This window comes from Colletotrichum aenigma, assembly GCF_013390185.1.
Source record: "Colletotrichum aenigma strain Cg56 chromosome Unknown KSG_Cg56_contig03, whole genome shotgun sequence".
NCBI lineage: Eukaryota > Fungi > Ascomycota > Sordariomycetes > Glomerellales > Glomerellaceae > Colletotrichum > Colletotrichum aenigma.
This window is the reverse complement of record NW_023500909.1, coordinates 285,101-305,511: the sequence shown is the minus strand read 5'-3', so window position 1 is coordinate 305,511 and position 20,411 is coordinate 285,101. Positions and strand designations below refer to the sequence as shown.

The following is a 20,411-nucleotide window of genomic DNA, read 5'->3' as shown; positions in this document are numbered from 1 at the left end:
CTGAGACGTGGCATACTTCCAGTCTACCAGGCTAATTACCATCCACGGGCGCCCACGGAGCACCATGCATTGCGGCGTATTGGTGAGAGAGAATTGCAGTGAAAACCTGTTTTGTGAAGTCGACTGCACTTCTGCCTGTGCTTCATCACTTGGAGGATTTCTGCCGTCGAATCGTCTTCAGCTCTATCTGGTCTTTGCTCGATCGTATCCAATAGCAGCCCTTAGATACCAGTTTGTGGCTTTGCATTTGTATGTGAGTGGAATTGGCACAAAAAACACGATGCCAGGATACCATCCTCCGGGAAGTATGAGTTCTCCGACAAACAAGGCCAATCAACCCTCTCTCCTCGCAGCGGGCCGATGTCAAGGCTTTGCCAGGGCAGTGATGTCATCGGCTGAGCATACTGGGGCTGTCTCCGTCGGCATTTCTGATTTGATGTTCCTCGAGACAATGGCCCCCAACATGATGCCGTCCCCGCCGTGGCTGCATTTCCTAGGGCTGATTGGAGATGGATCGGCGGTTACCCATCTTGCACCTCGGGCGGAGTACAGAAGGTCACCCAAGGCAGTCTTAACCCGATTAGGGGAAAATAAGTATACTACTGGGACTTGGAGGCTGACATCCTGGCGGCCAACAAGGCATCCAGCAGTCGTGGGGTAAAGGCTGTATAAGAATCCCCAAGCCGAAGCGGACCTGATCCCGAGCCCTCCACACTCAATACCGCCCTTCCTTGTTCCGTTTACTTCGTCTTGCTCGATCTGGAAACGTCTGTCCGCCACCTGTCACCCACATCGGAGGTTACTTGCAGCTTTACGGCCCAACCCGCGCACCGGCTCGCGCCAGCGAAGCTCTGATCAGCTCGACGTTTACCCAAACACTAGTAATGACATCTCCAATAACCATGTCAAGCTCGCCTGACTCTTCATCGTCACCGGAGGCCCCAGAGCGGCACCGTTGCTGGGAATGCCTTCGTCGACGATTAGTCTGTGATGCAACACGGCCTGTGTGCAACAAGTGCCGGGTTGCGGGCATCGTGTGTCCAGGGTACGATGACAAGAAACCGCTGACTTGGCTCGCTCCTGGCAAGGTAACTTGTCGTACACGGCGCAAGAAGAGTACTGCCGTCAGCATCAAACCAACAACCAAACCAAAGACCCCGAGGCCGGCGAAGCAGCCCAAACACAAGCATTTTGAAGTCGGAACGGATATTTTCAATGGCATCGAATGTATTTTCCATGCTCCGTTAAGAACGGATGTTTGTGACGTGTATGATGCTGTACAGTACTGTGAGTCTCCAACGGCGGTCCCCTAAGAGTCGCATTGAAAATGAATTCAAATTGGATTGATCTCTCACGACTAAACTAATATGAAACTCAGACAACGCCGTTTTCTACCCTCACACTGCGGCTGGTCACAGGAATGGCATAGCGAACGTCTTTGTAGACGCGATACCCATCAACATTGTCCGTTTCCTACCAAACGCCATTGCACACAATATGGTTTCCATCGTCTTCCAACATAAGATGTGTGTGCAAACACAGTGGAAACCCGACTGTCCTTCCCTCAAACATGCAGAAGCCCGTTTGCACCACCACCGAGGGCTTGCAATTCGTGCTCTAAACGAAGATATCGCCAATGAAAAGACTCAGAGCAGCGATGTTGTACTGACAGGTGTTATTCTCCTGCTCCAGTCAGAAGTACGTTACATTTGGCTGTGTGTTTCTCCGCCACTTGTGCTAAGTCATTTGCCTTACAGATTCAGTCGTGTCTTTCGCCAAACTGGAGATACCATGTCAACGGCCTCCTGGCAATGCTTGCTTGCCGTGGGGGTGCCATAGGGTGGATGAGAGAGGTTCCAATGCTCAAGGGAATCCTTCTATCCTTTCTGATGTATGTGATTGATCAATCCACAGTATTCTGCCATTGGAAAGCATGAGCTCACGAGTCTTATAGAACTGCCACTTTCGCAAACACTACCAGCCCGTCCCACGATCACGTAAGAATAGCGTCGCACGAAGGGCTACTTATGCTTACCGATGAGCTGTATCCACTCGGCCTTCATCCCAATATGCCCTGCCCGATGGCTCTGTTCGAGGAAATCATTCGCATTAACCACGTTCGGGATGGCGTCTCCAATGGCTTCATGAGCAAGGATACTGCGAGGTCTATCGCAGATAACATCGTGAAGAATATCGAAGCCTTTGACGCCCGAACGTGGGAGGGATTCTATGCGCAGCATGAACACAATGAGCTGATTGGGCTTATGTTTCAATCTGCAGTGGCAGTCTTCTGCCTGTCAGCCCTGAGGAGTATCTTTGTCTTGCAGTCGTCAAGTCGCTTGAGAGCTCATAGCGACCGTCTATACTCCTTCTTGGAAGAAGGGAAGAAGTATCCAGTGCTTCAGAAGTCGGTCCAGTGGCCATTGATTGTGGCTGGAGTCGAGGCTGGAGCCCGAGTGGATAAGCGAGGATTGGTTGGTGAACTTTTCCTGGAGCAGAGCAAAGATATTGGTACACCGTTACCAATGCATGCGAAGGGGGTGATAAGAAACTTTTGGGATGGCGATCTTACAAACTGGGACGCTTGTTTCGACAAACCATACGCTTTTGTGTCATAGAAACCAATTGCACGCATTATTGGCATCTGCAAGTTTAGTCTAGCCCGTAAGAGTTTGAATATCGGCCAGGTAAAAGGTCAATCTACGACAGAATTTGTCAATGAATGATTCTCGCTGTGTGGTGTACAAGATGTAGACCTGGAGGTCACTCTGGTGTGTTTCCTGTCGCAAACATGTGTGGTTGGTTGCTTTGGCAAACTCCAACATCAAAGACCAGAAGATTATTAATTAAGAGGCGAGACCAAAGCGGAAGATGGATCGATCCTTGGTTTCTTGTGGCGTGCGTCTCTTACCCGCAAGACTTAAAAGCCGTTAGGTTACGAACTGTCAAGCTTAATTGCCAGGAAGCCAACAAAACGATTGTTTATATTCCAAGAGATGCACGAACTAAAATGACAAAACATCTAGCGAAAAAGAACTTGTGAAGTTGAACTTTAAATGGCGCACGGTGTCATGAAGACTGGATCAATCCTAGTTGGTTCTTACTCCGATTCGAAGCCAATCTCGGGCAACAACTGGTTCCACGACACCATCACATCTGTGACGTTTTTGAATGGTGTAACGTCGACATCGCATACGGTGTCAAGGTCCGGGAGTTCTCCCTGATCAAAGTACTTCTGCATGGCCTTTGCAGTGCAAACTGACGGCTGAGCTCTCCAACCATGCTGTTCAAAACACATCAGCGATTCTCTCCTATGACTAAGGTAAGACCATGAGTCAACGGGGATGAAAACTTACCCCATAGCCGTTGGATTTCAACAGAACGCTACCATCAAAGCTTGCAGTGATATTTTCTGCCGACAGGTGTGAGGTTGACCCATCTAAAGAGTGGGTGAAGACGAGTATTGGGTTCTTAGTTTTGATGTTGTTGAAGCCCCCCTCGTACCTTTCCTTAGGCTTGATCTTCCACTGGGCACACTTCATTTGGACTTTGATCAGCACAAGTCCAGTTGTGCGGCTAGCATTCGTGATCTTGTCGATTGCCGGCTGGAAGACTTCCAAGTCATCGGTGCGAAATCCAGCGTCGGCGCATTGGATACCGGTCGCGGAGTCATCCCCGACATCACCTGCATCCTCGCCGGTGCCATCAGTCTCAACACCCAGCAGCTGCAAGTATCCGAGAGCAATGCCGGTTTCGTTTCTTGTAAAGAGATTGTTGAGCCACACTGTAAGCAAAGGCCAGGTCCTCGGGTCGTTCAGCTGTGGGCGAACTGCCGCAGCTATCGCCGTCCTGTCGATGACTGTAGATCCCACAAGTATCGGACGCAATTTTGCCTCTTCCATGACCGAAAAGAACTCCTCACGAAGACTGTCCACTGTCTGGTTGCCACCAGAAAATGGGCAGCTATCTCCAGAATTGAGACAGGTCTGAAATATTGCGTCGAGACTGGGATCGGCATCCATGGCCCATTCGGAATTCCTGAAGAAAAAGTGTATCAGTATCGTATCGTAATCTCAGAATGGAGGGGATGACATACAGGCCGTAGTACCATTCATGTGGATTCACGACTCCATCAAGGACAACTTTGTCCATACGTTCAGGGAACATGGCAGCCACGGTTGCGCCCAAAATTGTCCCATAAGAAGTTCCTGTTGGCGAAACGTTAGCTCCGACGACAGTCTTTGCGACATCGAGTCTTGTAAACGGAAGTATCCTACCCCAATATCTCAGCATTCCGTCATCATCAAGAGCGTCCACAATTTTCATCGCATCTCTAGCGGTATACGCTGTTGAAATACGGCTCCCAGCCTCGCTAGCTGCAGAATCCAGAGCACACGTGTTTGCCTCGCCCCCGGCATACGCCCAATGTGTTCCCACCATCGCTGGGTCCGAGTTGTTTCCCATAGGACCTGGCAAAGAATTGAAGATGTTCCTCAAAGTACTACTCTGATAACATGAAAAAGTTGTGGTATTTCCGACGCCTCTGGTCATATACTGTTAGCTACGTGTCCTCGAAATAGGCGATCGAAATGCAACATCAGAGACATGAAAACGCACCTTGGGTCCCAGGTAATGAGATCATGATTTCCTCCAGTGGTCCTTGGCGATTGTCAATATCAAATCAACCTCTTGGATTCTAATTCCTTACGCTTGAAGAAGATAGCTCCGCGAAGCTAGGCGATCCCGTGCGGGAACCCCAGGTCCACCGAAATTGAACAGGATGCTCCCCTTCGAGGGCCCCTTGATCGCAGGGACTTTGAGCAGTTCGAGTTGAAAGGTTTCGCTTGAATTGGAACTGGCGTAGTACAATGGGACAGTCAAATTGCCGCATTGAACGGGTGCTTTGCTGTTCTGGCTCGGCAGCCAATCCGGGCAAGGTCCCCATTCGACTGTTTCGCTTCGGGCGTGATTCAATGCAGATGCTGAGGCAGGAGCTGCTACAGCCAAAAGCAGAGTGAAAAGGGCATCTTTACGAAACATGGTAAAGTTGATACGCGGTCAATGAAGATGAAGTGTCAGGCTGCAATACGGCGTTGAGTTCACCAAAAGCCTGGGTGCAGTATCATTGTCACATATATATCTGTTTGATACTATTTTCTCCCGTTGCTTACTTGGGCTGAAAATCACTGCATGTCGTCACAGCTGAACAGGTCTGCCTAGTCGCGAGATGTATATGAGCCAAAAACAGAAATCACTTGGAGAGTCGTGGCTGATGATAGGCATGAAAATGGAAGGCAACTTGGGAGACTGATTGGCGGATGCACTGGTGCCTGCTCCACAATCTTCAATTTTCAGCGAATGTGTACACCTTATTTCCTCTTTGGGGAAATATGAGCCACTTGGCTAGCGGCATGTCATCTCTGGGATGACCAAATGCCAAGCTACTAACGGACCATGTCAAATGAAGTTGCAGATTCCAGGAGGCAGTGTTCTGTGATAGAGGATGAATAACCGTGCCGTATGAGAGATTTCGGTTGGCACTGCGCAGAACCTCCCTTATTACGCTGATGTGAGCACGATGCAGGCACAGAGAGAATAGTGGTTTTGACTTGCACCAAGGCAGAGTCACCCCGGAGCATCAGAAGCTCTTCTGCTTATACCTAGTCTCAATGACGTACCATGTCTTGCGCGCGTTATAGTAGTTCCATTTATCGGTCCAGTCGTTTGCGGGGCTCGGCCCGTAGCCAAATAGGGTCGGGGCCGAGTGGGGCCGGCACGGCACCGGAAAAGACTGAATCCAATGACCAAGAAATAGTTTAGTAGTGACCCTTACCTCCGGGAATTCATACCAGAATATTACCATATATCTAAAATGGGGTTATAACTCTGTACTTCATGCATGCGGCTTCTTCCGTCTTCTTCCTCCGCCATAGTCTCTCCTTCACATGCAATACAATTATCGAAGGCTGTTCGCTTAATCGGTTCTTGCTACGTCGACTACATATATCTGGTCGATCTCGCCTTTTGCGATACCGAGCCTACACTGATTCGCGTATGTTTGAAAATATTTAAGCAGGTCCTGAAGGCCTCAAGTATTTCCTTGCCAGGGCGCTCATAGGTATCCCGCCCACGACCACCCATTGAACGGATACGTTGCTACGCATTAATCTTTGTTCGCAAGGCAACACGAAGTGCCTAGTACAAAGATTTACTAGTAGCGACTAGGTTCCGAAATTCAAAGTGATACGACACACGGACATCATTCGCATTTGGCGTGAACTTTATCCGATCTAAGCGCTTTCTTGATTGGCGGGAACTTTGATCGCCATGTGCCGTGTCTCTTCGCGCTAATCACGGCAAGCCTAGATCGACTTCCGATCTGTGTTGCCTGAGGGATACCCATGCTTCCGTGGTTTCCGCGGAGGGGTCGAGAAGCAATTGAAAGACCTCAAAACCGCAGCCTCGTCACTGGGCAGCAAAAAGGTGTGTCGTTACCTTCCAGAAGTTGATCCAGAGGTTCAACTAGTGCTCATCTTGACAATCTTGTTGCCATTTGAATAATTCAGAGCCATCGGGGCGATAGTGATCTCGACAATGCTCGTCGCCGGCCTTGAACCGGGGGTGTCTTCCCTGGCATCCCCCGATTTACTTCAGCTTTTCCCTGAGTGCGCGGTAAGATTACGTTTTGTTTGCATTGTCTGCCCACTGGCGGCTGGTAGTAGACTATACAACCAGGACCTAAGTCTTTCCATTCAATGCTAAGTTTACTAGGGTCACTGCATATCCAATGCCATGGCTTCATCGCCAGTGTCAGGGTCTTCAATTCCATTCCTTTGTACCGATTCGCAGTTTTACAGTGCTGTTGGATGCGCATTTCAAAACTGCACTGTAATCAATGGCTTGAGTGGGTGCCTAGTCCAAGAAATCGTCTCATTTCAATTGGACGCCGAATGGCTGCAACTGTCTGAATCTATTAACTAGAATGCTAACACAAAGATGGCAGAAACACAAAGAATCCTCTCTGGTATTTGTGGTTTACCAGTTCGCGATAAGGGTACCTCTGCTACTGCGAGCGCTGTGGCTGGCGCGCTTGTCGCCATCGTCAGCGTGGGCATCCGCGAATATTCGCAGCTCTCCCGGTTCGATTATAGCATAGGGCTTGATGACTACGCTCTGATATTTACCATGGTTTGTTGTTTCTGACAGTACCATCTAGCTCATATTGCTAACTGCCACGTTTTGTGGTAGGCAATGTCTGTGCCTATGAGCATCCTAGTTGTCACTAGTAAGTATTTTTGATTTCGGTTTTACGCTCTCAACTAAGAGGCCTTCCTAGCTGTTCAGTCAGGACTCGGGAAAGATATATACACACTCACGCCGGATCAGATCAATGAGTTTTTCAAAGTTGGTAAAGGCCTGCTTAAGCCCTCTCAACTGCTAATTTGTGGTAGCTCTTCTACATAAGTGAGCACTTCTACGCATTCACAGTTCTGTTTGCCAAAACAAACTTCCTCTTCTTCTACCTTCGTCTTTTTTCCGATGAACGGTTCCGAAAACTTACTTGGGGTGTCATTTGGGCTTGCATCGCCTCAGCACTTTCTTTCTTCGTCGCCACCATGTTTCAATGCTGGCCAATCAGCTACACTTGGACTCGATGGGACGGAGAACACCATGGTCGCTGCCACGATATCAACCTCCAGACTTGGGCCCACGCCAGTGTTAACATTGCATTGGATGTAATCGTGGTAAGCATGCCGATCTCCCAAATATTGAGGTTGAATTGGCGTTGGAGGCAAAAGATTGGCGCCGGAATGATGTTCGCAGTCGCACTTTGTGAGTTCAAATGATGCCCCCGCACATAATAGCATCTGACCTTGTGCAGGATTACTCTCGTGTCTGTGCTTCGGCTCAGCACAATCAACGACTTCATGAAAACATCTAATCCTACTTGTGAGTCTCAAGTTCGATCAAGAACCTCGGACTCAATACTCATGCCAGGACTTTAGGGGACATCGTTCCAATTTCGAACTGGTCGTTTGTTGAGTTAAACGGCTTCATCTTCTGCTCCTGCATGCCCGCTTTCCGAGACTATTTCCGACGAATGTTCCGGCGCAGGAGACAAACGATGGTGGAACCCGCGTTTCCCAATGGAGGCGCAATGCGGACTATTGGAAATGCCACCATTCGAAGACGCAATAGACTTCATGAGCTTGTGTCTATTGACAGCGATGATAATGAGCCAGAGCACCAACTGGAAGACATTGGACAAAGAGATCCAGCGGTTGGGCGACTGTCCACTGGCGTTGCTACCTCTGTTTCTACCCCTAATGCTCGTTCCGATCAAGCAATTCCAGCTCAAAATGGGGCTTCATCGGATGAGATCACAGCTATTCCATCACGACCTGAAGAGATGGATTTGGCGGATCTGAAGCATCTCGCAACGTTAGTGTCTGCCGGTGGAGGAGATTAGCACGGGTGATTAATATGAAGCTGTCGCACATTCAAATTTCTTGCCTCTTTTCATGCGCGTTGCAGTGTTCTTGGCGTCTGACAAATGCCGCAATAAAATGAATATTTCAGCAGCAACAGCAAGGTACAATGACATTGGGTCGAACTTCTGTCAATTTGCAGCTCACCAGCACAGCCTAGAAATTTCCATTGGGCTTTCCTCTCTGCGCAGCCATAGTTCGTCAGAGGTCTTGGCGGACTGTGGTCGCTTTTATGGGCTGATGGGCTTCGGTTGGCGGGCCTTGGCCTGGGACACATACCTTCGGGATAAGTTGGTCAGCTTACATCGTTTAATCCGAAAGTAGGCCAGCCACCGCTAGTGCTTTGACGGCCATGGTCCGTAACTCCGATATCAACTGACTGGGCCCAACCTCAAGGCCGACAACCAGCGGCATGGTGGTCTTGGAAGACAGACTACAGCGAGTAAGGATTCATGAAGCGGCCTGCTCAGCCACCTATTTGCGCATTCGCTGAAGCATGCGTGATGAGAACGATGATGATCAACACTTGGCAGAGGCCATAACGATGCCCCAAGGTTGCGCGTCTCACAGCAGAGACATTAACCTCAACGAAAGATCTTTTTCGAAAACAAAAGGTCTTCAAATGGTCTTGGCAGCAAATTATATATAAGACATGTATTTCACCAGTTCGGCTCAATAATTGTGAATACCGCCCTGCATCCAAAAAGTTGTAATCAAAACCCAACATACACACGATGACGAAGCTTTTCAATTTTGCCTCCATTCTACTCTTCAGTAGCAGCGTTACTGGAAGTTCGTTCAACAATACAGCTTATGACTATGTCGTCGTAGGCTCAGGACCTGGAGGCGGCACTTTAGCGTGAGACTTCTCTTCCGTTTTCTCTTCTATTACTGACGCTCTCCAGCGCAAGCCTAGCTCGCGAGGGTCACTCTGTTTTCCTCATTGAGGCTGGAGGCAACATGGGTGACAACAATCTTCAACGGATCCCCGGATTGTGGGTGATAGATTGCTCAGTACAAACTGCTCTGTTCTCATGGTCTTCAATCACAGGGCGGATGTCAACTCGGAGCACCCGGAGATGTCTTGGCAGTTTTTTGTGTCTCACTACCAGAATGAGACTCAAGCTCGTCGCGATCGCTATTTCACCTACCGTCTTTCAAACGACACTCTCTGGTATGGCATCGATGCTCCCGAGGATGCAACCCCGTAAGTCACATACCGAGTCGATCTTAGGATGAACTCTGATTATGGCTTTAGACTTGGCATATACTATCCCAGAGGAGCTACCGTCGGGGGCTCGGCGATAGCCAATGCCATGAATGTGGTTCTCCCTCCCGACAGTGACTGGACCCACTTCGCCGAGGTTACAGGGGATGAGTCCTGGGGCCCTGAAAACATGAGGTCAATGTTTGTCGAGCTTGAGAGAAATACCTACGTGCCTGAAGGGACCCCAGGCCACGGCTTTGACGGATATATTTCCGTAGGAAGCCCCTCACCTCTTGCCATAACCCCAAAGCTGACGGAAATCAGACGAACCGAAACAACATTTCATATGTAGTCGACCGCCCGGGTGTCCTCCGTGTGGTTCAAAATGCCATTTTCCAGACGGAGGGCATAGAAGCACCTGATTCCGAACAAGTCGTCGAGCTGATGGAGAGAGATCTTAACCGCCCTGACGCTGATCGCTACGAGATCCCTGGCGTGTATCAGATACCTTTACACGTTGACGAGAACCGCCGCAGAAGCAGCCCTTGGAACTACGTCGCCGAGACTTTGGCTTCGACCAGTGAAGATGGAAATTCACGATACCCTTTGACTTTGAGTACCCACAGCCTTGCGACACGAATTCTGACGAAGAAGTCCGGCCCTGGCTTGAAAGCCTATGGTGTGGAGTACATGGTTGGAGAAGGTCTTTATGAGGCCGACCAACGATATGACCCCTCGGTCGAACCACAGTTACGTACTGTTACGGCCAGGAAAGAAGTGATCATCTCGGGTGGAGCATTCAACACTCCTCAGATTCTCAAGCTCAGTGGTATTGGACCTCGACAGGAGTTGGAAAAATTCAACATCCCAGTTGTTGTTGAACTTCCTGCCGTTGTAAGCAACGGCTTCCCCGCAACAAGTCCCTTCACGCTGACAAATTTACCAGGGGGAGTTTCTCCAGGATAACTACGAGGCAGGCATCAATGTTCAGTCGAGCATCGCATGGGAGAACAGCCCCTTCGCAAGATGTACGCCTGATAGCCCGGAGACTGACCCCTGCCTTGCGCAATGGGAGGCCGGCTATGGCGCATATGGCGAGGCCGCTGCTCCTATCTTCATGCTGTATCGAACCAACCACTCCAGGAACGCAGACTCCGATCTCATCATGTTCGGTGCGGCCGGTGGCGTCTTTGATGGTCACTACCCTGGATTCAGCGAAATCGTTTGGCCGCCAACATCCTTCTTCTGGGCTGTTGTGAAGATGCAAAACGGGAATCCGACGGGCACTGTGAGGCTTCGATCGTCCAATCCCCGAGAGACCCCAGAGATCAACTTCAACTTTTATCAGGAGGATTCCGATGTTGATATCGCTGCTCTTTCTGAGGGCCTGGAACATCTCATGTCCATCATGAACGCCACTGGAGAGCCGTATCAGCCATTCGAGGTCATTGATCCCCCGGCAGATCGTTCGCTTGAGCAGCATATCCGAGATCACACTTGGAGCCATCATGCCGCTGGCAGCTGCAGAATGGGCAAGGACAGCTCTGATAGCTGTGTTGATTCAAAGTTCCGAGTTCATGGTGTCGAGGGACTTAGGGTTGTCGATGGCTCAGTCTTCCCTAGAGTACCCGGCGGGTTCCCTGTTGGCGCAACATACGCTGCCAGTCGGAAGGCATTCCATGACATCGTCAGCAATGGGGAAATTTGATGTCCTGATAGCCGGCTTTCATAATTGCATCCGAGTTTGGCCAAGTATAACAACTATGGATGGTTTCATTTCCGAAGCTGGTCTGGTTTTCTGTTTCTTTTTGGTCAATAGTAAAGACACGGAAGGTTGAAGGAAGGTTGTCATAGTTCGAGACTCATATGAAATATTTCCCGGCTCTTACAATTTGCCATATCCCATAGGCGAGGACCGCGATTGTGGAGTGCAACTCGGACATCCGGGGCTCTGTACGGTATTGTCCTTCCGCACTTCCAGTGAATTACGCCCCCTCGCAGCCGAGAACCATGGCGAATACAGCCGATGGGACGGGGGGGAAACCTGAATGGTTTAAGGGCCTTGGCATCCATTCGCCCGGCGTGGATCACCGAGTAGCCGGTAAACGCCGCGCATGAGTCAAGACATGCCCGAGTAGCAGTCACAAACTAACGATTAAGGATCGGCGTTAGCATCAATTCAGTTCGGGTTTGTCTATTCGGGCATTAGACTGAACTGAAAACCTTACAGCACAAGATTATCGTACGACCAGAATATGCTTGGACGTACTGTTTAGACAAAATGCTTGCTAACGTTCGGGGTCGCCAGGTTAGATGCTGGCCGGGACGCCGTAAAGATGAATCGGCCCAATTTTCTTCCAAGTCACAACCATTGTTTTTCGGGCTTATTTCTAGGCCAAGGACATATCTCTGCAGAACGTCCTGGATACCTTGAGACCTGAGGTAGCACATGGCTAACATTAGAGGTCCAGTCTCCTGGATCTCTCATACCCTTATGATTTCAAGTTACTTGGCTCAATTGCATCAGAATCTTTAATGGCGCATTTAAGTCATTTCAAAGGCCGAACTGTCAAGCCTTTCCATAAAGACAACCTAAATGGCTTGGTTCATCATCCCACGAGATTGCGTGATAGTGGGGGGACATCGCGCATTGATGGGGCCAATCCTGAAGAACGATCCAACATTGGAGTGACAAGAACTCAAGTCAATTGCGCCTTTCGAGCGCTTCATCACCGGCTCCACTGCAGATTGATATAATGTGCGATAAAAGCCATGAGGCTGCAGCGACTGTTCTCAGATGGTCTACATGTGGCTTCGTTGCTTTACACGCTCTGACTGGATGGTCCTTGGTCGTTATATCGCAGCCTATTAGCAGACAACGCTTATCACGATGGCTGACGAAAAGGAGGTTCAGCCTTCGGTGAAAAGTCCCCCAAAGGGCAAGACCGTCAGCGAGAAGAACGCCGACGTCACGTTACGGCTCCTTGAGCAGCACGGCGATGATTTCGGTCCACTTGCCCCCGAAGCGGAGAAGAAGCTGCGTCGGAAGTTGTACTGGCGCATCATGACGCTTCTTTCTGCTATCAACATCATGCTTTTCGTAAGTTGCTCTCGCAATACGAGTGCTATGGTCGATACTAATTACGTCTTCCTTCTTTAGGTCGACAAGTCAACACTGGGATACGCTGCCATCTTGGGTCTCTTCGAGGAAACCGGTATTAGGCAAGCGCAGTATAACAATCTGAACACCATGTTCTACGTCGGTATGGATACCGGCTCGAATCCTACGTGGTCAATGCTCACTTTTCATAGGGTACTTAGCTTTCCAATGGCCTGGGCACTATCTGATGCAACGGTTGCCTTTTGGCAAATACGTTGCAATCACTGTCTTCATTTGGGCAGTGATCATCTTCCTCCACTGTGTCGCAACTCGATACGCTGGACTTGTGGTGACGAGACTCGCTCTCGGCGCTGCAGAAGCCGTAATCGTTCCCGCAATGGAAGTCACTATCGGCATGTTCTTCAACCGACATCAACAGTCTTTCCTACAGCCCGTGCTGTGGATCACCTGTCAAGCAGCGCCTATCCTGACTGGTTTCATCTCCTACGGCCTGCTATGGAGCACTGGCCCGGTCCTACCCTGGAAGCTTCTTCATGTCGTTACCGGCGGGCTGACGCTCATACTTGCCATCTGGGTGTGGATCGACTACCCCAGCAACCCCGCCGAGGCGCGCTTCCTCACTCTCGAAGAAAAAGTCCACGTCATTCGCCGCGTACACAAAGCCCAGCAAAGCTCGATTGAGCAGAAGCATTTCAAGAAGGAGCAGTTCATCGAGACGATGAAGGATCCCGTGTCATGGCTATTTGCACTGCAGTCATTCACGCTGATGTACTCGAACAACCTCAACTACGGGCAGAAGAACCTCATCACAACCTCCATTGGCATCAAACCTCTTGGGTCTACACTCGTCGCCGCAGCAGGTGGTGCGTTTGGCGTGGCCTGTTGTATTGTTGCTACTTTGGCTTTGCGAAGATGGCCAAGTAATCTAGCTCTCCACGGGACCGTATGGTGTATGCCCGCTGTCGCGGGAGGTATCGCGATGACCATGGTCGACTGGGAGCAGAAGATTGGACTTCTTGGGTGTCTTATCTTAGCTGCATCGACCTACGGCGTCACATATATCATTGCCTTGGGCTGGACCACGTCGACAGCCGCTGGGTACACCAAGAAGCTGACGCGCAATGTCATGTTTATGCTGGGATACAGCGTCGGAAATCTTGTGTCTCCACAGATCTGGATCCCCAGCAATGCTCCGAGGTTCTATGGTGCGTGGGTATCTATGATCACGGTCAGCTGGGTAGGTACACCAGTCATCCTGTGGATCATCCGCTTCATCTTGGCGAGAAGGAATGCGGAGAGGAGGGAGTATATTGCCTCTTTGAGTGATGATGAGCGCGAAGGCTACGTGGAGCAAGTGGATGAGAACGGAGAGATTGTCAGGGTCAAGGTTGACATCGCTGTTTTGGACCTGACGGACCTGCAGAACAAACAGTTCATTTACCCCATCTAGTAGCTCGGCAAAGTTTGAGGCTGCAGTTGAAGGTCAAGGGGCAGTCCTGATCGCCAGACAGCGAACATCACACATGAGAGAATTTGTTCTACTTCGGTCGGCGGATTGAGTATGGTTATGTAATGTTTGCTAAGATGATAGTTAGCCCGGTTATAATGAAAAATACATTACAGCTTGAGATCTCTCTCGTGTTTGGTATTGTTCACATCTATTGGGAACACATAATGTGAAGAAGGGAGCGGGCATTAGGAACACTCTAGACCCGGCGATAACCCGCTGGCAATTACCCCCGTATACTCCTATTGTCTACAGTGGCTGGCCTCGTTACATGCGGAGCGGCTCGTCGCCAATCTTGAATGGTTTCAACGAACGAGAGCGTCGCGATAGCCATCACTGGCGAGAGATGTCTACGAGTGATGAGAGAGGGGAGTGGCGGATGCAGGAGTTCCAGTGTGATGTGACGGAGGTATGACTGGGGAAGTAGGAAGTTGGCCTACTTGACCACTTAAAGAGACATTAGCGACGTCGATGAGGCTTATTATCAAGGCGCCGTCGTCCCAACCATCCCCGTAGACGGCCAACTATCCGTGTGGGTGGGACGCTGTGTTTGGCAATTCGCGGCGCGTCATGCGCTAGCGAGCTTTCCTATCTCAGAGACGACTTGCCTTTTCTTTTAAGGAATCGGGAACCACAAAAGAAAAGGCAAGTCGGGAGCTAAGATTCTCCGTCAGCGACTAGAAAACTTGCTATTTTGGACCAGAAACCAAGGGAGGCTGGCCTTAAGGATGGGGAACTGACTCGGATAGGCAACTTTTCTATCCTGGACATCCGAGATTGGAAAGTCTTGATGCAGGATCGGTCGTAGAGCGCGGGGATTGCGGGGAGCATGTGGGGGTTGTCACTGCAGAACCATATCCCTTAGTTTCTGGACCCTGCCCGAGCCGCTGTCTGCGTCAATAAACGCCACTTTAATGATGGGATTGGAAAGTCCGCGATAGGATAGGCAAGTGGTTACTTCAAATAGGCAACTTTTGGTCCTTCTGGACATCTTCGCCGGCGCTAGAAGTTCAGCCCAGAGTGCGGGATGTCGTAAATGTTCTTGATAAACCCGCGGATTGCTACCTCGCCTCAACGACAGCACTGTGATACATCGAGGTAGTCCCGCGTAAGTCTATGCCCTTGTGGGGAAGTCAGCTGGCCTTGAGGTCGCTCTTGGATATCTATTTCAATGCTCGCCCTCTCTTATTGCAATCGTGTTGTTCTCTTCCTCCTCACCGTCCTTTGCCTTCTTTGCCTCTTCTCCCAAGCATAACACGGCGGTATTACTGTCTCAAGTGACCAAAAGGCCATCCACCATGTATTCCGTAATCGTGCCTGCGGCGGCATTGGTGCTTGCCGTCCTGTACCTCATCGTATATCCAGTCGTGGAGTACTTCCGCGACCCCAAAAGGCTTCGATGCTACCCTGCCTTCAAGCCCTTGGCTGGCCTCACAAACCTCGTCTTCATGCGAGAGGCCGCTCTCGGATTTCGATCGAAGGCTCTCTATGAGAAGCACAAGAAGCACCCTGTGCTACGCATAGGACCCAACTCCCTCTCATATGGAACCGTCGATGCCATCAAGGATATCTACGGCCATGGATCCAAGTGTCTTAAAGGAGAATTCTATGAGACACTGTCCGGAACCCACTTCCATTTGGCAGACGTTGTCGACAAGGCCGAACATGCTCGAAAGCGCAAGGTCCTATCGGCCGCGTACGCCCTCAAGAACCTGGAAAGTTGGGAGTACAAGGTCTCCGACAAGGCGGAACGATTCATCCGTGGCGCCGACAAGGCTTGCACCATGCCATTGAAGGGTGGGAGTCGTCCAGAGTCCGAAGATCTCACATTCGACTACCGTGCCTGGACCAACTTCTTCACTCTCGATGCCATTGCCGACATAGGCTTGAGCGAGCGTCTCGGGTTCCTCGATCAAGGCCATGATCTTGTGCGTGCTGAGCGTATGGATGGCAGCATCCACGATGTTAACTTTCGAGCTTGTCTGCACTCCACAGCGCTTGCCCAGTCCATCACGGTCTGGTCCGCAGAGTGGTACAAGTTCAACCAAAGACTCACATCCTACCTGTCGCCAACCTTCCGGAAGTGGTGGGGCCTTAACAAGGGTTGGGACGGAATTGTCTATCACCGAGCTACCCAGCGCCTGAAGCGGTATCAGGCAGGCGAGAAGTTGTCCGACTTCTTTCAAGCCCTGATGGAAGATAAGAATGGAACGTCAAACGGTCTCGATTGGGGTGAAATCGTTGCTGAAGTGTCTATTATGATGAACGCAGGGTCCGACACAACAGCAATCGCGATGAATAACGTCATGTATTGGTTGTTGAAGAACCCAAGATGCATGGCCAAGCTGCGGGAAGAAATCGACTCGGTTCTCGATCCGGATGAGATCGTGGCGCCATACGACAAGATCAAACATTTGCCTTATCTGCGCGCCTGCTTGGACGAGTCCCTTCGTATCGTGCCGCCGACCACCTTCGGTTTGCCCCGTCGAACACTTCCAGAAGGCGCCTACATTCTTGGAGACTTCATCCCGGGAGACACAACAGTCTCCATATCGGCATACATCGTTCATAGGGACCCTAAGATCTTCCCAGATCCTGAGTCGTACATCCCGGAAAGATGGCTTGGTGATAAGGGTAAAGACCTGCAGCCACACTTTGTCAGCTTCAGTGCGGGAGCGCGTGGCTGTATTGGTCGGAATATCAGCTACCTCGAACAGACTGTACTGCTCGCGAGTGTGTTGCACAGCTACGAGTTTGCCCTGCCATACCCCGAATGGGAGCCCGAACGGCGGGAAGCAATGAACTGCATGCCCAATGCAATGCCATTGAAGGTATGGCCCCGAGAGATCAATTCGGAAGAATGATTTCGGTAACTGTGGTATGGGTCATGACTGGAATGAGTAGACGACAAAGCGCATCAGCATGGATTAGACGAGTTGCACAGACAGTGCGACGAAGAGATATAGAGACTTGACTTTAGTGGTGAAATTTGAAATATCGATGATTATAAATAGTATCTACAAGGAAAACATCAGTTCACATTCGTCCCATCTCTCAGCTTATGTGCTCTCCGCGTCGCGCGCCCGGGCATTGGCGTTCAACATGCCGGCAATGGGCATGGATGGGGGCGAGGGCGAGTCTTCTTCCCACCCCCAAGCCTCTCTAAGTTGGGCTCGTCTGAAAGCAGTCAGTTAGCAAGGCGGGCTCCGGGGTTGTAATGTAATCGGGCCGAACAGGGGGACTTACGCTGCGTGAGTAGGCCATCCTAGTCTTCTATCGGTTTTTAAGAGGATTCTGTACAACTCCTCCTGTTCTTTTCGGTCGGTGAACCGGTCGCCTGCCATTGCAATAGCTATACACCCGTTGCTGTTGTCCACATATTAGGACGTTGTTTTCGGGACGGGCAGCGTGGGGCCGATGGGAGACTTACACATGAGCCGGTGCCGTTCGTTCGTTTGCCTGCGTCCAAAGCATCGTTAGCCACCAGCATTCGTGACGTAGAGCAGCTCAACTGAACGAGGTACACTTACCACTGCAAGCCCGCATATCACTCGGACAGTTTGCTTCAATTCTTCCTCCATCACTCGGAAAGCGGTTCCGAGCCTCGGAACCTTGGGATTGTGTGCAATCAACAACATGCGCGACAGATGATAGTGTTGCAAACCGGTGACCGCGGCATCTGTAATGTATTGTTCCTCCGGAAGGAACAAACCGGCGTCCTGGTTCGCCCACATGGGTTGAAAGTACCACGGCTTTTCCCTCCACCAGTCCTCCAGCTCTTGCTTCAACTCGACGTACGACTTTCCGTGGTGGTTCTCTTGGCCGTAGCAATGGCTAAGGCATGCCGCGCATACACCTATGACCTTGTTTGCGTAGTAGCAGTCCGCCGTAGTATCGTCAGCGTCTTTACGTTCCAATATCCTTCGGATGCTCGGAAAGAAGTTCGGGTGCACGGGCCGAGTGTGAACGAAAGCCATGTAAATCTCCTGCCGGAGCGCCAGCCAGAATGCCGACAGTCGAAGACTACTGAAGTCGGCTGCATTCGCCTGCGCGGCTAGAAGAATCCTGGTGCCCATCAAATGAGATTCGAGTGTCATGGAACCGATGTCGACCTCTTCCGTGAACCGAAGGATCACCACAGCCGCAAGCAAGTTGTCGTCAACTACTGCAGTCGATGAAGACAAAGCCGGAATCAATGACCGAAGGCATCTTTGGTGGTATCTATCCGCAATAACGGCATCAATGCCCATTGTACGACTCAGTCGCTTCGCTGCAGCCGAAAACATGGCATTGAGTAAAGTTGGACAATACACCGCTCGTTTGGGGACTACCCTCGCAAAGTGCCTCCCGCTGTCGCACATGTCAAAAAGCGGCGCTAGGCTGTCGATGAAGTATCGGTACAAGAAGGCCTCTTGGCGGTCTCGCAGAGGCCATAAAGGCGTTTCGACGTACGTTCGGTCATGAGGGGTAAGAGTGTTGTCGAAATTTGGTTCAATCGGTTCGAGGGCGAGATGGATGTTTGGGAAATCCAAGGTGATCTCGCTTCCGAGATCGAGGCGCTCCCATGGGATCACGATGGAAGAGGTGGTCGTATTTGCGTTCGAGCTTGGTGTTTCAGCATGAGTCTGAAGCTTTGGTGAGCGATTCACCGCCTCGGAAGTCGTTGAGTTTGTCGATCGTCTCGGTCTAGTTGGCCGTTGCCTTCTATCCGCGCCGCGTAGATCGCCGTGAGAGCCTCGGGTGCTCAAATCCGATTTTTGGGAACTTAGCTCCGGCACCGGTGAGTTCGGCGCCGAGAGCAAAGCCAGGTAATCCGGAGAGTCAGCCCGGCGTGGCGCCCCGAGATACACATTGTTCTGGCCGTCACCTTCGCCGTTTGGGACGCTAGAGGCGTGAATGTTGACAACATCTTCTGTCTCGTCGACGAAGCTGAATGATCGATTCGTAGTCCGGACCCAAGTCTGATTGTTGGCAAAACTGTACTCGCTTCGGGCAGCCCCTGACCCTCTTTCCGGTTGGACACTTTTGCGGAAGGTCTGTGTTTTAGTTCAGTTGCTCTTTTTGATGCTGGTCACGTCAAGGACGCGATTGGTTACGAACCTGGGGTTTAGCGTATGCCTGAACCGGACAGAATAGCCACGCGTACATTCAACGCCAGACTTGCGGCAATTTGAACATGTCGAACGATTGGAATCACCTGGCTTGGGTCAACACGGCGCTGGACAATCAGGGGAATTTTCCCCGAGTCTGAGGAAGAGGGGGGGGCTTGGTCGTCATCCCCGGGAGGTCGGTTAAGATCCCAGTTGACTGGCACGGCAAGATGACAGATAATGAACATCGCACCATGGGCTCGCTTACATTTCAGATGTCTAGTACGCGGAACCAATCAAAAAGTCAGATAACAAGGTCTTCAATAGCACGAAAGACGCCAATGTCGAGTAACGTGGGGATGGAGGGCACATAGGCCTGAGGGCGTGGATGATGCGCGGCTAGGGAGGAAGAGGCGCAGGGACAATATCCATCCCACCGGTTGATATCCCACCGGAGACGACTCACCTTAGTCTGCAGATCTGACAACGCAATGAATTGTCAGCAAACAGGTATTAAACGGCGTACTGAACCTCAACTGGCTCTTTCAGGCAATTATGCAAGAGATGTCATTCGGTCTCAGAGATAGGGCCGAGATACGCCACGAAAAAAACAAACTGCAGAGCGCGATGAAAAGGGAAAGAAAAGACAGAGAAGGAAAGAAGAGAAGGAAAGACTCACATTACACGGATTCGTCCGGGTCTGGATACGGCTCATGTTCTGGACCCGCCGGGTACTATAGGCATCCTGCATCTCTTCGATGCGCCGACGTGCGGATGCACCGTACTAAGGCAGTGACGTATAAGAGCCTGTGGGCAAAGATTTGCTACTGGAGGGCGACGTGGGATTCATGGGGGAGGAGCAGAGACACAAAGAGACGATTGTGTGTGGTAAACTGGTTTGGTGGTGGAGGCGAGACGTGTGTTGCGGCGGTGTCCGCCCGGCGAAGTCTGCGGTTCTTGGTTTATGACAACTTTGGAATTGCTCTGTTCGGAGGTG

General features: G+C 50.8%; 6 protein-coding genes across 6 annotated transcripts; 4 read left to right on the top strand and 2 right to left on the bottom strand.

The window, feature by feature from the left end:
* Nucleotides 1-884: 884 nt before the first annotated feature.
* CGCA056_v004029 (uncharacterized protein) lies at nucleotides 885-2,353 on the top strand (the record flags this gene model as incomplete). The annotated part of the gene is made up of 5 exons (XM_037319285.1): nucleotides 885-1,287; nucleotides 1,379-1,698; nucleotides 1,758-1,891; nucleotides 1,955-2,215; nucleotides 2,281-2,353. The coding sequence occupies 5 exons, from the start codon at nucleotides 885-887 to the stop codon at nucleotides 2,351-2,353; spliced, it is 1,191 nt and encodes a 396-aa protein (XP_037181515.1).
* Nucleotides 2,354-3,100: 747 nt separating this feature from the next.
* tap-1 (Tripeptidyl aminopeptidase) lies at nucleotides 3,101-4,440 on the bottom strand (the record flags this gene model as incomplete). Its single annotated transcript, XM_037319284.1, has 4 exons — nucleotides 3,101-3,283; nucleotides 3,357-4,038; nucleotides 4,097-4,208; nucleotides 4,278-4,440. The coding sequence occupies 4 exons, from the start codon at nucleotides 4,438-4,440 to the stop codon at nucleotides 3,101-3,103; spliced, it is 1,140 nt and encodes a 379-aa protein (XP_037181516.1).
* A 4,783-nt stretch (nucleotides 4,441-9,223) lies between these two features.
* betA-6 (Oxygen-dependent choline dehydrogenase) lies at nucleotides 9,224-11,404 on the top strand (the record flags this gene model as incomplete). The annotated part of the gene is made up of 6 exons (XM_037319283.1): nucleotides 9,224-9,348; nucleotides 9,395-9,484; nucleotides 9,541-9,696; nucleotides 9,748-9,970; nucleotides 10,021-10,590; nucleotides 10,643-11,404. The coding sequence occupies 6 exons, from the start codon at nucleotides 9,224-9,226 to the stop codon at nucleotides 11,402-11,404; spliced, it is 1,926 nt and encodes a 641-aa protein (XP_037181523.1).
* A 1,182-nt stretch (nucleotides 11,405-12,586) lies between these two features.
* CGCA056_v004026 (putative transporter) lies at nucleotides 12,587-14,267 on the top strand (the record flags this gene model as incomplete). Its single annotated transcript, XM_037319282.1, has 3 exons — nucleotides 12,587-12,796; nucleotides 12,857-12,959; nucleotides 13,009-14,267. 3 exons carry the CDS (start codon nucleotides 12,587-12,589, stop codon nucleotides 14,265-14,267), a joined length of 1,572 nt encoding a protein of 523 aa, XP_037181524.1.
* Nucleotides 14,268-15,622: 1,355 nt separating this feature from the next.
* Nucleotides 15,623-17,188, top strand: bphA-1 (Benzoate 4-monooxygenase; the record flags this gene model as incomplete). Its single annotated transcript, XM_037319281.1, has 1 exon — nucleotides 15,623-17,188. One exon carries the CDS (start codon nucleotides 15,623-15,625, stop codon nucleotides 17,186-17,188), a length of 1,566 nt encoding a protein of 521 aa, XP_037181521.1.
* A 195-nt stretch (nucleotides 17,189-17,383) lies between these two features.
* CGCA056_v004024 (uncharacterized protein) lies at nucleotides 17,384-19,472 on the bottom strand (the record flags this gene model as incomplete). The annotated part of the gene is made up of 5 exons (XM_037319280.1): nucleotides 17,384-17,501; nucleotides 17,571-17,690; nucleotides 17,755-17,783; nucleotides 17,855-19,360; nucleotides 19,425-19,472. The coding sequence occupies 5 exons, from the start codon at nucleotides 19,470-19,472 to the stop codon at nucleotides 17,384-17,386; spliced, it is 1,821 nt and encodes a 606-aa protein (XP_037181522.1).
* Nucleotides 19,473-20,411: the final 939 nt, after the last annotated feature.